This window comes from Chionomys nivalis, chromosome 11 (genome assembly GCF_950005125.1).
Source record: "Chionomys nivalis chromosome 11, mChiNiv1.1, whole genome shotgun sequence".
Classification (NCBI taxonomy): Eukaryota; Metazoa; Chordata; class Mammalia; order Rodentia; family Cricetidae; genus Chionomys; species Chionomys nivalis.
The window spans coordinates 40,332,799-40,350,703 of NC_080096.1; the positions used below are offsets into that span (position 1 = coordinate 40,332,799).

Here is a 17,905-nt window from a genome sequence, read left to right on the forward strand (position 1 = left end):
AAGTCTTAAGCTACTGACTAAGCTTCCATAATTAATAAAAAATCTCCATGTGGTTTTTTGGGAGCTGGCAGGTGGGACAGAGAAACACTAGAAACAAGCTGGTGCTTGGGGGACGGAAGCAGGAGGGGTACCGGGATTCTGACTAGCCAGTGCTGGGGAGACAGGGGCAGGAGGGGTACTGGGACTGTAACCAGCCAGTGCTGAGGAGATGGGAACAAGAGGGATACCTCAAATAACTAAGGTAAGAGAAATTGAGGAAGACATCCAATGCTGACCTCTGGTCTCACATATTGTGCTCACGGGAGCGTGTACAACCAACTGTTAGTGATATCAACAACAGCATTCCTACCCTTCATCAGCTTCTTCTTCATTTGTCATTATTCTCAGATCTATCCATGCTGATGCTTACAGATCTCACTCTAAGACTACAGAGATCCTGCTTGCCTCAAAGAAAAGAGTGAAAAGCAACCGAAAAAGATTCCCAATGTCAACTGAGTCTTCACACACATCCAGAGTGTCCCGCATGAGGACACACACGAGGGCAAAGGACAACATTGTGAATTGGTTCCTTCCTTCCACCGCTGGGATTTCACTATCAAAATAAGGACACCAGGCCGGGCGGTGGTCGCTGCCTTCTTGCCTCATCTCCCCTCAAAGACAAAAGGCCATGGTATGTAGTCCTTTCCTCAGGAGCCCTGGGTGAGCCTCTGTGTTTTCCTCAGATAGCAAGGCAGTCAGGGGTTACACCCATTCCTTAGCCCATCCCTGCTTTAGACTCTCAATGGAGAGCCACTGTCCGAGTCCCTCACCGCCCCCCCATACACACCCTGGTAGCTGAGAAGGAACTCAATACGTGAGTAACAAAGCAGGACCTGGACTGGTTGCTTTTCTACTGTTGTGCTAAAACACCATGACCAAGGCAACTCATAGAAGGCTCATGCAGGCTTATGGACCATCGCCATCACAGCAGTGAAGCGTGGCAGCAGGCAAGCGGAACAGCCACGAGCTCGCAGGCTGAACCACAAGCAGTAAGCAGAAAGAGCGAACTGGAAATGGCATGTGGCTTTTGAAATCGTCAGGCCTGCCTGAGTGACATACTTCCTCCAGCAAGGCCACGCCTCCTAATCCCACCCAAACAGGCCACAACTGGGGACCAAATATTCAAATGCCTGAGACCACAAAAACCTATTCCACACTCACCCACCCCACCAAACCCTCCATGGAGGAGAATCAACAGAACTCGGAAAGGCCCACCTGCCTCAAGCCTACACCTAAGTCACCTGAAGACGTAAAGGACAATTAACGCAGCTGCAGCACTCACATAAGATGAAATTCCTTCTCCCTCAAACTCTCTGCAAACATTGTTACTAAACCTCACAGAGTCAATAAAACATTGTACACCCCACTAACAGTGCAATTCTCTAACCTTCCAGGCAACCCCCACATTTACTGGAACCTAATGGGCTGCGGGAGAGAAGCGAGGGCATCGTACATACATACCGTAGAGATCTGGGTTGCTGCGGACATACAGCCTCACAAAGTTCTTCCCAGGAACCGGCAGCAGAGACCCTTTTATTCTGTCAAAGACCTGCAAGGTAACACAGCAGTAATTCTGCTGAAGGCTCATTTTCCTTAGGATTTAATCTATGCAACTAAGTTCGTCATTTCAGCTTTTCTCACAGGGTTTTTATGTGCAGAGAGCCTTTGTGTTTAGGAAGACCACTTCCAGTATAGCGGCTCTCACACGATGGCTGCTCTATCTCAGAAGAAACAAGTCCCCAGTATGGAAAACAAAGAGTGAAGCCAGTTCACGAACCTGGTAAGTGTCCACATCAAAGAATGTCTGATAGTATTCAAATGTCCAGAAGGGAGAGCTTTTCTTCTGGCCAGCAAGCAACTGTCAGAGGGGAAGTGAAACATGGTTAACTCCAAGTAGACTTCCCAATTTATTTTTTTAAAATTATTTACACATATATTTATATATTTTATATATATTTATATTTCATATATATGTGTATATTTTCTATATTGTCTGCATATATGTCTGCACATAAAAAGAGGGTATTGGATCCCATGTGACTTAGGGTTTCTATTGCTGTGAAGGGACACCATAACCATGGCAACTCTTTTTAAAAAAAAAAAAAAAAGATTTATTTATTTAATATGTATACAGTATTCTACCTGCATGTATGCCTGCAGGCCAGAAGAGGGCACCAGATCTCATTACAGACAGTTATGTGGTTGCTGAGGATTGAACTCAGGACCTCTGGAAGAGCAGTCAGTGCTCTTAACCACTGAGTCATCATCTCTCCAGCCCCCATGGCAACCCTTATAAAGGAAAGCATTTAATTTGATTGGCTTACAGTTTCAAAGATTTAGCCCATTATCATCATGGCAGGACATGGTGGTGCACAGACAGATATGATGCTGGAGAAGAAGCTAAGAGCTCTGTCTGCATCCTGAGCTGCAGGCAACAGGAAGTAAACTGTCTCCCTGGGTGTGGCTTGAGCATATGAGACCCCAAAGCCCGCCTCCACAGTGACACATTTCCTCCAAGGCCACACTTTCTAACAGTGCCATTCTTTGTCGGCATGCTCTTAATTAAATAATGACTATCATCCTCAAGCAGAGGTAATTATTTCTGCCCAAACACTTGACACTCCAGGAAGAAAGAGGCATTCTGATAATTGATAGAATTGGACATTAGTCACCTAGGAAGTCCGTCTGTAAATGAGAACAAAGGGTAATGGTTATTCTCTTTCCTTTTGGCTTCAGTTTATTCTTTTTGTTTTTGTTTGCTTGTTTGTTTGTTTTTTAAGACAGAGTCTTGCTATGTAGCCCAGGCTGGCCTTAGATTTAGATTCTCCTGCCTAAACCTCCGTAATGGCTGGGAGTGCTGGGGTTACAATATGCCCATCATACCCATCCATGAAATGATTAACTACTTATGTCATTTAATATTTTATAATTTGATAAAAAAGTAACCTCTTAATAAATTATGGGGCCAAGCATGGTGGTATGTGCCTGTAATTCTGAAACAAAGAAGACAGAGGCAGGAGGATTGGAAGTTTGAGGCCAGCTTCAGTACACAATGGGTTCAAAGCCAGTGTGACTTACAAGAGACACTGTCTCAAAACAAAAGTTTTTTACATTTATTCATTTCTTTTGTGCAGGAAGGGTGCATGGAGGTCAGAGGACAACTTTGTGGAGTTGCTTCTCTCCTTTCTTTCCAGCTTTACATGTGTTAGAGATCACACTCAGGCTACCTGGTTTGTGCAGGAGGCACCTGACCCATGGAGCCATCCTGGCAGTCCTGGAGCGAAAAAAAAAAAAAGGATTTAAAAAAAACAATGAGAGCCTTAATCTCAGCACTTGGGAAGCAGAGGCAGGTGCATCTCTGAGTCTGAGGTCAGCCTGGTCTACAGAGCAAGTTCTAGGACAGCCAGGGCTACACAGAGAAACCCTGTCACAAAAAACCCAAAATAATAATAATAGTAATAATATTAATGAAAGCCTAATTAATTAAAAGGTGACAATGTGAACACCTTAAGATTCCTCTCAGAGGTCTGAATCGTCTGGACTATGGCTCCACTTCTGACCCAGCTCTGTGTTACGATGGCCCCAAAGTGAAAAAAATTAAGGCAAATTAAAATTCTGTCCAGCAGGGGACAGAGACACACGCACATACTACCATCACTCTAGAGGACTGCCGCAAATTCAAAGCTGACCTGGTCTAAACAATGAGTTCCAAACTAATCAGGGCCACATAGCAAGACCCTGTCTCAAAAACCAAACCAAACCAATTCTATCCAATACATCCTTGCACCAAAACTTTACAGGCTTAAAGGAAGCAGCTATCTGGTTTCTCTTTATAGCTCAAGGTGTCCCCCATGCCCATAGAAACTACAAAATCTAAATCTAGAGCCCACTACTCCCCTTCAAGACTGGAGGCACTGACCCCAGTGCTCCACAACCAAAGCTTGGAAGCACTGCCAAGAAAGGCAGAGGATTTTTTTTTTTTTTGAAAAGCTAATGTTCAGTGCTTGGTCCCTATAGTCAGACAACACCCAGAAGATGCAGGGCTCCCTCTAAAGGGTTCTACAGCCCCACAAGTCACCAGTCCTCTTGGTCAGAGAGGCAGCAGCTGTCTGAGGATGGTCTCTAACCAGGAGCCACTCTGCAAAGAAGAAGGGCATTGAAAAGGGAATACCCCATGCTTCCAAGGAACAACATGGCCATGAGACTCTGATATGTCCCAGCAGAGAGCCAACACACAACAAAGGTTAACGCAGCCAACGGGCTTCTCACAGGCTCTAAACAACCATAAGGGACCTCAACTAACCTTAACAATTAGAGGAAAAAGGGTATTTGGGGCCACCTTCTCAGGCTTAAACACAGGAAAGCACAGTAGAAGATGGAAAACGTAATAAGATTTTAAATCAGTGAGAAGAAAAAGCAAATCTAATAGAAACTGATTGCTGGCCACGGTGGCCCATACTTAATCCCAGCATTCAGGAGGCAGAGGTAGGTGGACCTCCGAGTTCCAGGGCAGCGAGAACTACATAAACCCTGTCTCAAAAAAGGAAAATAAAATGAAATAAGACAAAATGGGAGAGTTATGTCAGCTGTTTATTTTAGGATCTGCTCAAAAAGAACACCAGTGTCCAGTGTTGAGTGAGAAAAGCAGATGGATTCCAAACAATCTCTAGTCACTGCCTGTAACTTTCCCTACAGTCATGAAAAGCTTGGATCCAATTGCATTGTCTCTTCTACAAACGGACTGCAAGCTCTTTTTACCAAGTCACCACTGTGGTTTTGTTTTGTTTTGGTTTTTTTTTTTTTTTTTTTTTTTTTTTAAGACAGAGTTTCCCTGGGTAACAGCTCTGGCTGTTCTGGAACTTGCTTTGAGGACTAGGCTGGCCTCAAACTCACAGAGATCTGCCTGCCTCTGCCTCCTGAGTGCTGGGATTAAGGGCATGTGCTACGATGCCCGGCTGCAATTATGTTATTTTGATATATATTTTTTCAGCTGTATAAGCTAACTTTCTGTTGTCTCCTTTGAATGCCTATATTTGAATTATCTGGAATTAGTAACTACAAAGGTCTTTAGGTCTACAGAGAGTCCAGATGTCAGGGCTTGGGTTCATAATAGAAGTTATTCCTTCATGCTGTGCTCTTTGATGGTTGATGGTCACAGGTTACACAAAAGCATAAAATCTTCATTTAGCCTTCTACCCTGCTGAATTCTTTTCTGTGCTCTACCCTAGGACTAAATATTTGGTTCTTTTTTTTTTTTTAACTTTTTAGATTTTTTAAAAATTTTTATTCTTGTTTATGTGTATGTATCTGTGTGTTCACCACATTCAACTCACAGACACCAGGAAAAGGTGTTGGATCTCCTAGAGTTGCAGGTATAGGTAGCTTAGGGTCCCCTGATAGGGGTGCTGGGAACCAAATGCTAGTCCTCTAGCAGAGCAGCAAGTGATCTGAACCACTGAGGCACCTCTCTCTAGAGTACTTGGTTTTTTTAGGTACTCTGTCACATGCCCAAAGGCCACTTGGTTGAAAACTGTCCTGTTCTTCCAACTTGGTTCCTACCCCCTTAGGCTGGCCCTCTCATGGCTATAATTTTGTTAGTAACCCATCTTCTGTCCTGGCCTCTGTAAACATTCTGGCAACCTCTAAGAAGAGCGTGAGGCAGGGAACTGCAAGCAGGCAAATAGAAACAAGAACAGGAAGCTGTGGGCAAACTGGTTAAGACCAGTGACCACACATGTGCCACTCGTTCCGATCAAGAACAGGACTGTCCCTAGACTTTCCTACTTTTGTCTTCCTTTGAGATAAAGTCTCACTCTGTAGCCCTCACTAAGCTGGCCTTGAACTCTCAATCATCATCCTCTAGAGCACCTTGATTTCAGGTACACACAACCATGCAGGCTTCCCCGAGCTTCATTACACGGCTGTAGTAAACAACAGCATTTTAAGAGCCTCGTCAGCAGGAGCTTCAGCGCACACACAATCACGTGTTGAGCCACGAGCATGGCTGCATATCTACACGGAGTTTCTGTCTTTCCTCAGAGAACACACGACAGTTAAAATCTTCTCTCCCAATGAGATGTAAGTCTTTGCTCCTGGCCACTCTCCCAGTGGGGCAGCCCACGGCTCCAACCCCAGTTCTTCGCAGTCTCCTGGATGTCTTTCCATTGACGGACTCACATTCCCGTCACTGCAGGGCTAGTCAGTGTCTGGTGTCCATCCTACTTGTGATAAAGGACCCATGTGGCTGGTGGTGGTGCCCAAGAGCTGCACGGTGAAGCCAATGCTACATACTGAGCAAGTATCCCTCTCAAGAGTTGTGGGCATAATTCAACGTACAAAATACTGAAGAACTACTATTCCCCTCACACACTCCAACTGTGCCCGTGGTCACAAAGACCCGCTCGACGGAAACACCAGAGAGACACGGACCGAGGCCTCCACGTCTCTCTGCAGCCCTCTGTTCTCCTTCACCTACACCACTTCCCAAGTCCTGCCGAGTCCACTCCCACTTCTGCTAGTCAAGACTATTCTGCTTGGTTCTCTCAAGTCTTCTTCTGCACTCTAGTCTGTCTCCCTCCAACGTCTATTTAAGGCCACCAATTCTAAATTATCTTTAAACTCATCTAGATAGATGGTTTGAATCGTTCACTGGCTCCTGATGATTTTCAGAATGTATGAGAACAAACTAGGTCCTGGCCTGTCTGCAGCCTCCCCTCCAGCCTTCGTGACCCTTCACTCCAACGCAGAAGACGATGCTGTTTAAGCCCCACCATGCTCTTTCACACCTCTGCATCTTTACTAAGGGCCTTCCCTTTGCATCCATCCCCCTTGCCCATCATCTTCCCTCTTCCAGTAGGCTTAGCCAGGTGCCTCTGACTCCAGGAAGTCTTCCTTAACCTCCCCTCTGCTCCCCTGACCCACACGCCACACACAAGTGCTTCCCACAGGTGATGGCCTGTTTACCTGTCTGTTTCCCCCACAAAGCGATGTCACGGGTCACACACCTTTGGGTCACCACCGCCTGGCACTGTACCAGGCACACAAAAAGTAATGAGTAAACCATGGACTCTAAGCTCTGAGAAAGGTAAAAGGAACAAAACCGAATGGTAAGTTCAAACCTCAGTCTCGTCAGAGTCGTTGTTTCCCAGCAGCTCATCGTCCTCTTCTCTTCCGGAGCCTCCTCGGGGTCTGGGGTGGGGTTTGGAAGCCTCATCGGGGTCGTCGATGTTTATTGTGGTAGCATCTGGATTTGCTGCTAGCAAAGTGGCTCCATCGCCCAATTCTGAAACCAAGCAAAGCACAGAGGCCTGGAGACCATTTCATACTCGCAGCCCTGGTGCTGGGGGTGAAGCTCAGGGTAGAACGCACATCCAGCATGCCTAAAGACCTGGCTTCCGGCCCTCATGCTTCTTTATTATCTCAGTTCTGCTACAAACCTTATCTACGACAAGCAAAAGAGGCTTTGAAAACAAGCTCAACAGTAAGGAGGCTGAAGCTGGAGGGTTTCATTCAAGATCCTCCTGAGCACACAACATGGTGAAGAAGGGGAGTGGGGAGCATTATCTAAAGTCTTTAGTAGGATACCGGATCCATCTGAACATCTCTGATTCAAGTAAGTCCTATATAATCACCATAGAAACCATGAGGACCAACAACAAAGTGGAAATAATAGAATAGAAATCACTCAGCTTAAGTCGGGCGGTGGTGGCTCACGCCTTTAATCCCAGCACTCGGGAGACAGAGGCAGGCGGATTTCTGTGAGTTCGAGTCCAGCCTGGTCTACAAGAGCTAGTTCCAGGACAGGAACCAAAAGCTACGGAGAAACCCTGTCTCGAAAAATCCAAAAAAAAAAAAAAAAAAAGAAGAAAAGAAAAGAAAGAAATCACTCAGCTTATAGCTGGGTACGGGTGCACACCTTTAATCCCAGTACTTGGCGGGGGGGGGGGGGGGGGGGGGAGCAGGCAGGTCTCAGTGAGTTCAAGGCCAGCCAGAGCTACACAGTGAGTTCCTGCCACGATGACCCACACACTCTCTGGAGTGTAAGCTGTGTATTCCTGCCACAATAACCCACAGACTCTCTAGAGTGTGAGCTGTGTATTCCTGCCACAATAACCCACAGACGCTCCTCTGAGCTAGGTACTTTCGTCGACCTCAGCCCCTTAAGCAAGGCTGGGATGGCGAGACTTCTGACAGTAATGCTTTCAGTCTGCCTCTACATTCTGACCTATCAGAAGTTCCTCTGCTTCCATCTTTTCCTAGTACAGTGACTTCTGCCAGAAGGCTCCTGAACTCTACCCTATCATCTCAGAACAGCCTTCCATGCTATCCTCAGTACCACATGCTCTTTCCTGAAGCCAGAGTCCTTAACATCCATTTTTATAGCTTCATCTTCAGCATTGCTGGCCTCCTCTCAAGTCACCTCAGGCTAACAACCTCCACTGCCCAGTCTATGAGCTGGAACACAGGCCAACTTTTAGCCCTCTAAAGAGAGAAAAAAAACTTAAACAGCCTTCCTCCACCCCCAGAGGCTTTGCAAACACCGTTCACAACACCTGCACTTCCTTGCACTGTACTTCTAGATAGCATGGCCAACAAAGGGCTCTTCAGTGAAGCGAGAGCTGAGGAAAGCGAGGAGGAGCAGAGTGAACTCTCTGGAAGATGACTTCCAACAGAAAACAGCACAACGGCCCTCAGCTGGGACTCTATTAGGTCACAAGCTCGGTGTGGCAGGGGAAGAGAGGAGAAGGACATGGGCTAAGAAAGGATAATGAAAAGATCAGAGGCAGTGAGTGGAGGCTGGTTTTCGAAGCTTCTGCTTCCAGTGAGATGGGAAGCAAGGAGCCCGAGAAGGCAGGGCTGTAATTTAGGCACACAATGACAAAGACGACCGTGTACCTTGAACCTGATGGGATGAAGAGGGGGTGAGAAACAGCCAGAACAACAAGATACTTGATTTACTTATATTTATGTTTGTGTGTGTGTTTGGGTGAGTGTATGCCACCTGTGTGTGGGTGTCTCTGGAGGACAAAAGGGGGTATCAGATACCCCGGAATTGGATTTACAAGCAGTTGAGAGCCACTTGATGTGGATGGGTGCTGGGAACCCAACTCAGGTCCTCTGAAAGAGCAGCAAGTGCTCTTATGGGTGTCAAATACAAGGTAGAGAATTACGGTTGTGACAGTGTTTACCAAACATCAAGTCTTCCTCAGACAGTGGAGAATCTGTGATGTCACCCTGCCTGGGTTCAAGTCCTGGCTGTCTGGTTTATTAACTCTATGACTCCTGGGCGGAGAATTGGATTTTTCTTTGCCTCAGTTTCCTTACTAAAAAAACCAAGAAGAGTGATACTTTAAACTTGACATAAGAAGAATTACATAAGTTGTCACTCGTAAAGTATTTACAACAGCGTCCGTACAGCGAGTGCGTCGAAAGCACAAGGCAACCGCTATGCCCAGGTCATGATGCCTGCTGCCAATCAGAAGAATTCTGTGAGAAAAATGAGCAGCTGGAATGGTCAAACTAGAAAAACCTGGGTGTGGCCAACAGCTTCTTACCACGATGTTTGAAATAAAACCCTTTAACGTATGTGTCAATAATAAAATCCACTGCCGTGGCTGCGGAAGCCATGACCGCAGGACAAAGGTGGGCACCCACAGCCATACCTTCAAACTGTAAGTCATCTGCGGCTGCCATTCAGCCAGAGGCTCTTTCCCACGGATGAGGAAGAGAATTTCCAGGGGTCTAAAACAAAGAAATACATAAGCTTAGGAAAATGGAAAGATCTACAGAAAGAAATCACAGTAAAAGAAACTTCTATAGTCAGCTGCAGCGGCTAGCACAAACCTTTACCCCAGTACTTGGAGACAGAGGCAGGCAGAGTTCTATGAGCTTATGTCCAGCCTGCTCTACACAGTGAGTTCCTGACTTAAAAATTAAAACTGTATGCACACTTTTTCATCGTGTGTGGTGATGGGAATCAGTCTCTCCTTCCGCCATGTGGGTCTCCGAATGGGACTCTGACCGGGCTTGGGGACAATCTCCCCTGCCACAAATGCTTTCCCTTGCCTATTTCCGGGGGGACCGGGAGTTTATTTAAGGATGACGTCTAAACATCAGATATTATTGAAACTGTTATAAAGGAACTGAAGGCCGGAGTTGTAGCTCATTTGAAAGAGAGCTTGCCTAGCATGCTGGAAGTCCTGGATTCAATACTCAGGACTTTCAAAATCTGGTGTATGCCTGTAATCCCAGCATGTAGGGGGTGGAGGAAAGTGAATGGGGAAGTTTAAGGTTACCTAAGCTACTTGGTGAGGCCAGTAAGGGTTACAAGAGGCCCCATATCAACCAAAAACAGACGGGCTGCAAGGGTCACTCACTGGGTAAATGTTTAGGGACCAGGTGAAGCCTGGGGATGGAAGCAAGTGGAAGGGGAACTAGGATTTGGAAGTAGTGATGGGGAAGGCACTCCAAGGCTGCCAGTTTTAGATGCTGGGGTCAGACAGACCTGGGTTTGAGTCCCGATTCTGTTGCTTCTCTGCTGTGTGTGCGCTCCTTGAGGCCTCAGCTTCCTTATCTGTAAAATGGGTTCATGATGGTGTCTAGACCATGCAGTTAAGATAGTGAGTGTAAGGTATTGTGCGCATAGGGTGCTTAGCATAGAGCCAGGCAATTAGTAGGCTTGAGTGCTGGCTGGCGACCCTGAAGCCAGGGACCCGGGGGATGTACAGGCCGGCTTGGGGAGAGGGATGCTGAGCAGTAAGTGGCCCGGGCAGGCAGGAGGTTCCCCAACTGGCCCAGAAGCCCCGACGGCCTCACCTCGCAGGGAGAGAGTCCAGCAGTCCTGGGTTTGTTGGGGCCTGGGATGCTCAGCACTAAGGACCTTCCAGCCGGTTCCAGGAAGCCGGAGATCCGGGGGAGGGAAGGGGTTTTCTCCGCCTCCTCCGGGCAGAGCACCGCCCCCTCTCTTAAAGCAAGCGCAGCCCTGGGAAGACTTCCGAGCTGCGAAGCTCTACGAGAGGCCCCGCCCATCTGAAGGACTTAAAGAGACAGACACAAGTAGGGGAATTCTCAGGAGTTTGGGAGTGTTTTACTCACTATTTTTACCTTTTTCTTATGCAAATATAAAATAGAGCAATGAAAACTAATTGAGAAAAGAAAGAAAATGGATCACTAATTCCAGGTTTCTCTGGAAAATTTAACCAGCGAGAAAGGGTCCATTGCAGTCTGGCTTCTGAATAAAAGGAGTCCTCCTGATCACTGTGAGCTTGGGCGATGGCTACGGATGGCCTCTCTCAGCTGTACCACCCAAGTGTCTGACAGACAACTCGAAAACAGCGGGACTCAGCAACACTGGAGTGGTCTGGCAAGCAACCTTTGGCGGTCTCCTGCCTGGACCTGGTTACTGTCCACGAGCTGCTCCGGACTTCGGGGACCGCCTCCTCATAGAGGAAGCTACCCTCTCCTCCTGTTGCTCTTTTAATGCCCTGGGCTTCCCTCTGCCCTAGCAATGCTCGCCTGAATTGCTACTGTTTGCTCATCTTTGCCAGCCCGTGAACACTTTGAGAAAAGAGATCTGGAATGATTGATTCTATTCTCTGGGAGGCCAGTACCAGGCAAGGGCGGCAGCACACAGTTAACTGTTCACGGCTCTAGCGGACTGAAAGGGTCTATATATAGTTCTCACTGTCTGGAACAGTGTAAACGGCAGACGCTTGATTCACAACCCACACAAAGAGACCAGTGTCTTTGGCCTCACCACACAGGGTACTTCCCATTTGACTTCTAACGTACTCTGCTTGTTAATTATTGTTGATAATGGTTTTTTAACTGGCGAGCAGTCAGATGTAATAACACATTAGTCATTACAATTCATATGAAGGGGATTTTTTTAAAAAAAAATAATAATAATAAAAGGTTTTTTGAACAGGGCTTCTTTGTGTAGCCCTGGCTTCCCTGGAGCTCACTTTGTAGACCAGTCTGGCCTCGAACTCACAGAGATCCACCTTCCTCTGCCTCCTGAGTGTGTGCACCACCACACCCCGCCACAAGAAAGGGTTATTTTTGAACAGACATCCTGATCAGGCTTTGTTCAGGCAGAACCTCTAATTCTTGCAGCAATGCTGTAAACTTGAAGGGACCGCCCTTCAAGCCCATCGCTGAGGGAAGCCAGGGCAGAAACTCAAGCAGAGCTGCGGAGGAGTGCTGCTTACTGGCTTGCTTCACATGGTTTGCTCAGCCCACCTTCTTACATATAGCGCCCAATACCACTTCCCCCACGGGGGGGGGGGTGCGGGGGGGGCAAAACCCATTGTGTGCTGGACCCACCCACATCAATCATTAATCAAGAAAATGCTCCCACAGACTTGCCTACAAGCAATCTGATGGAGGGAACCCCTCATGTAAGGTTCCCTCTTCCGAGATGCGGATAGCTTGTATCAAGCTGACAAAATACCAGCCAGCACAGTGAACACTAGGCAGTAGGCAAGAAACTGAGGTCAGTACCTCCTTCAACTCTCCGTGTCTCATGACCCTCCGTGTGGTGGCTTCAGCAAGAGTCTTCTCATCTATCTCTGGTGGGTAACCATGAGGAGTGTCCTAGGTGAGGACCTCACCCCCACAGTTTGAAGGACAATATCCCACACCTGGCACTGGGCCAGAACTGAGCATCGGGCATCTTCCATCATCTTTTATCTTATTCTTTTAAGACAGGGTTTGCCCCCTGAACTAGGAGGAACTCATTGTTTTGGCTAGGATAGCTAGAAAATCCTTAGCGTATCTCCACACAGCCCCCATGGGGTTACAGACATGCGTAACCATATCCAGCTCTTTCTTTTTTTCTTTTTGAGACAGGGTTTCTCTGTGTAATAGCCCTGGATGTCCTATGAACTCACTTCATAGATTCATAGATCAGGCTGGCCTTGAACTCATAGAGATCTGCCTGCCTCTGCCTATGAGTGCAGGGATTAAAAGTGTGTGACACCATGCTTAGCCCGAAGACTGACTTTTCTTAACGTCATTGGAAGCCTTGAGAAAGAAGGGCCAGCCAGCCAGCTGCCCTTCAAGAGGCACTCTGGACACTGCAGAGCCTCTGTGGAAGCTGTGAAAGAGACTTATTCTGCTTTTTTTTTTTTTTTAAAGAAAAGCTGCCTGAAAATCAGTTTATTGCTAGGATGGCCAACCGTCTAAGGGTACTGAATACACAGTTTCTTAGACGCTTCCATCAGAGTCCCAGTGTGGACATGAGAAGGGGAAACCTGAGCACTGGATGTGGACAACCAGGTGAGAAAGCCAGACACATCTGTCTAAGTCCTACTCCCAGTTCTCCTGGGTCTCCCAGAGAGGCAGAAGCAATTCATCTCATTGCCCAAAGAAGAAAGCTCCTCTTTTGATCCATACTGTACATTGTAACAAAGTTCCAGGCATTTTCTTACTGCCACCAATACCCAAGAAAAGCAATTTAAAAGGGAGAAGGTTTCTGTGAGCTCGTGGTTCCACAGGTTTCAGCCTAAGGTGATCTGGATCCATTCCTTTGAGTCTAAGATAAAGCAAAATATAGTGGCAGGAGCATGTGGCGGTGGCTGCTCATCCCATGGCATCCAGGAAGCACAGAGGGACAGACAGGAAGAAGCAAGATGCTCTTGAGAGACGCGCCTCCGGTGGTCTGCTTCCTCCTACCTCTGAAGCCTCCCCCCATCTCTCAATAGTGCCATGTGATTATGATCCATCCGTGCATGAATCTGCCGATGAAGCCAGAGCCCTCATGAGCTAGTCACCCCTATAAAGCCCCATGAGCTGACAACCAGCCTTTGACCTGCTAGCCTCCGCAGGGATTTCCGATTCAAAGCACGAGAAATAGTAATTTGTTCATCATTGTTTCAGACCAAAGGGTCAAGTTAATCGGAAAGAACTTTCAGCGGGGACATTAGACCTTGGATCTGCTTGGAACTCAGGCACAGAGGCAGTCAGCCTTGCAGAATTGTGCCATGGCTTGTTGAGGATACGGCTAAAGCCCAGTTGAAGAAACCGAAGGGAAGGCAACACTGTCCTCCATCACAAAGCACATGGCATTAAACGAATAGCTTCTCAATTATAAAGGGCTTTGCTGGAAATATGTAGCGTTGAGAGCTCTGGAAGCCACAGGGTGTATTGGGATATTTGATCACACTGTGAAACCCAAGACTGGGCTAATAAAATCAACCTTGGGTTGGGAGGTGGAGCCAGCAACTAGTTAACAGGATTAGCCATAGAAAGTATGGAGGAGCCAGGAAGACAGATAGAGAGATGCACAGGTAGGAGCAGGGAGAGACTTGGAGTTTTGAGGGTGTTGTTTGTTTGTTTGGTTTGGTTTTTTGGTGTTTTTTGGTTTGGGATAGCTGGAGAGATGCTCTCTGGCTGGGTCTCTAGTCAGAAAAGAAGGTCAGCTGATTGCTTCTCAGCCTCTCAGAGCTAGCAGGTTTTCACCCAAATGTCTGCTGACACCTGAGTCTTAATGGTAAATAGAATGATAGAGACTTAAATTTCAGGTGCAGTTGCTAAGCTAACAGAAAAATAACATCTGGCACCCAACATTGGGCATGACCTCACCAAAGAAGAAGCCATGCCAGTTGGTACCACCCACATCAGCTGCCACTCTCTTGAGACTTTGCTCCAGCTGCCAAAGCCACTCGTGGGGACTCCTCACTGGAACTCCAGATGGCGCTCATTCTCAGGAATTGCAGAAGGGACCCTGAGATCACCACTGAGAAGTTGGTAGATTTCGTGAGACACCTAGGTGATATGAGATATCCTATGTATATATGTTGCTTCTATTGGTTGATGAATAAAGTTGTTTTGCCCAATGACTTAGCAGAGTAAAGCCAGGCGGGAAATCTGAACAGAGATAGAGAGAGTAGGCAGAGTCAGAGAGACGCCGTGTAGCAGCTGAAGGAGAAGGATGCCAAAACTTTACCGGTACATAGACCACAGCCTCATGGTGATGCATAGATTAATAGAAATGGGTTAATTTAAGATGCAAGAGCTAGTTAGGAATATGTCTGAATCATTGGCCAAACAGTGTTGTAATTAATACAGTTTCTGTGTGATTATGCAGGTCTGGGAGGCCAGGAAACGCATGAACTGTCTCTGTCTACACCTGGGAAATTCTTAAGGAGAGAATTAAGTGCTATACAAGAACAACCAGCAGGTGAAAGGCACCCCCAAGTGTAGATGGAGATTTTTCTCCATCCCACTGATCCCTCTGAACTGGTTTCTCTCTGTCCATCAGGTCCCTGCAGCCACTTATGAAATAACCATTTTGAGACTTACCAGTTACAATTGTTTTGCCAATGACCTAGACTTCTTACTAGCTAGCTCTCACTTATAAATTAATCCATTTCTATTAATCTATGTGTCACCATGTGGTTGTGGCTTATCAGTGATGCCCTGGCATCTACCCAACTCTGCCTTCTCTCTCTCTCCCTATCTTTGCTTTGATTTCCTGCCTAGCAATATTCTGCCTAGCCATTGGCTGAAACAGCTATATTCATCAACCAATAAGAGAAACACATATGGTCACAGCATACAGAAGGACATCCTACATCACCCAAGTTAAATGGAACCCTATAGAAATAATAAATTTAAGGAGCTTTATGGAAGCAGTATACACTCACCCTGTGTGAAGCAGATGTTAAATTCATGAGCAACTCAGAATAGAATTATCACCCAAGGCTGGAAGGATTTAGTTATGGAAATATTGGAAGCTGGTTCTCAGTTATAATGGCAATCATGGTGGAAAGAGGAAGCTAGGGCCATAGAACAATGAAATAGGGATTGAGCCATTAATATTTCCCAAGATCACTTTCTAGGTGAAGGCCAATATGCTGAGTGGCAAAGACAGTGTGAATTTGAGGATTACACATTGGTCCTGGTAGTTTAGCAGCCTTGAATGCTTGGGACAAGGTTGAAGAATCAGGAAAGAGATTTGAATCATTTACTAAAGTTACACAAGACCCAAAAGAAGCCTTCTCTGATTTTTTAAATAAAGATTGACTTCAGCTATAAATAAAATAGTATCATATCCTGAAGTCAGATGAATATTAATTGAATATTTGGCTTTTGAAAATACTGAGTCTGTGTGTGTGTCTGTGTGTGTGTGTTAGTTACTTACATCACTGCTGTGAAAAATGCAAATTTCAAGGAGAAAGAGGTTTTTTTTGGCTCAGGGTTCAGGTCACAGTCCATCATGACAGGGAAGTCATGGCAGCAGGGACTTGAGGCAGTGGGTCACACTGCAACGCTAGTCAAGGAGAAAAGGACAAATGCATGCTGTTGCTCCCAGCCAGGGAATGGCGCCACCCACAGTGGGCAGGTTTTCCTACCTCATGTAATGCAAGCAAGATAACCTCCAACATGAATACCTAGAGCCCACCCTCCCCAGGTGACCCCAGGTTCTCTCAACTGACAATTAAGATCAGTAAACAGCTGACTAATGAAATTAAAAGCACAATATCATTTATATTGACATCCAAAAAGTAAAACAACTCAGTATAAATCTAAAGACATATGAATAAGATCTACAGAACTCTGACAAAAGAAATCAAAGAACAGCTGAGAAATCAGTGTGTCTTCTATGTTCACAGACAGGAAGACCCAACAGCCAAGATTTCCATTCTTCTCAAGTTGATCTATAGATTCAATACAACCCACAGCTACAGTTTATGTGAAGCAGGAAAAGATCTTAGAATAGTTGTAATAATAATTAAGGAGAACAAAATCAGAGGACAAACATTGTTGTACTTTAAGATTTATTATAAAGATACAGTAATTTCTAGGTATAGTGCATACCCCTATAATACTAGCACTTGGGAAGCAAGAGTAGGGAGGTCAGCCTGGGCTACATAGGGAGACCAACCTGGGCTCTGTAGGGAGACTGCCTCAAAAAGACAAACAAATGAAAAACAATCAAGATAATGAAAAGACAAGCCTAGATGGGGAAAGGCATTTGCAAAAGACACATCTGAGAAAGAATCTTATGCAAAATATTCAAAGAACTCTGAAGACTCAGCAAGAAAATGGACACCTGACTTCAAAATGGGCAGAAGACGGGGCAGTGGGTTAGCTCAGTGGTGGAACTTGCCTAGGATGCACAAAACCCTCAGCATGCATGTGGTGCACAGAACCACAAATAAAAATCAAAAGCTGTGGTCGGTACCTCATCCAAGAGTAAAGATGCTCCACTTACTGTGCTGCCAAGGTGTACATTTGGGCAAAGGTGTTTGCTGCCAAGCCCAATGACCTGAGTCCAATCCCTGGGACCCACATGGTAGAAGGAGAGAACTGACTACCAAAGTTATCCTCTAACCTCTATCCATGTGCAAAGGGAAGGATGGTCCCTGTCACACACACATGCACGCACACACACAACGCACACATATATAAATGTAATTTTATTTTTAAGTGATACACTACTATTGTGCTTGATAGATTGACTATATTAAATGCATTTTCAACTGTGACTTGCAGCATATTTATCAGGATATAATTTATTTGTTATCAAAAGGTGCTCCATATCATATGTATCAGAGACTTTCAAATTGTAACGAGAGAGATGCTGGTACATACATACCAGAATAGCAAACGTCCAAAATACTGACATCATCAAACACTGGCAAAGGTATAAAGCAACAGACGTGGACTCTTGCTCACTGCTGGGGGAATGTAAAGTCCCCCTGACACGTTGCAGGAGAGTGGACACTTAACAAAGCCAAGCACACTCTACTATACAGTCCATCACTAGTGGTCCAAATGAGCCGACAAACTGTCTCCATCCTCATGTGATGTTTGTATCTGCTTTGTCTATGATCCTAGGAGCAACCAAGATGTTCCCCAG

At 46.0% G+C, this 17,905-nt stretch overlaps 1 protein-coding gene across 2 annotated transcripts in view; it reads right to left on the reverse strand.

Moving 5' to 3' along the window:
- Positions 1-10,968, reverse strand: part of Yipf1 (Yip1 domain family member 1) — a 32,376-nt gene extending 21,408 nt beyond the window's left edge. Inside the window, exons 1-6 of one of the 2 annotated variants that reach the window (XM_057784944.1) lie at positions 10,855-10,957; positions 10,544-10,612; positions 9,702-9,780; positions 7,158-7,321; positions 1,817-1,897; positions 1,501-1,588 (exon numbers count right to left, since the gene is read on the reverse strand). In XM_057784944.1, coding sequence (XP_057640927.1) covers positions 1,501-1,588; positions 1,817-1,897; positions 7,158-7,321; positions 9,702-9,732 — 364 coding nt within the window. In that variant the 5' untranslated portion in view covers positions 9,733-9,780; positions 10,544-10,612; positions 10,855-10,957. Of the gene's footprint in view, positions 1-1,500; positions 1,589-1,816; positions 1,898-7,157; positions 7,322-9,701; positions 9,781-10,543; positions 10,613-10,854 lie in introns of both variants that reach the window. The other variant, XM_057784945.1, reaches the window with a different exon arrangement.
- Positions 10,969-17,905: the final 6,937 nt, after the last annotated feature.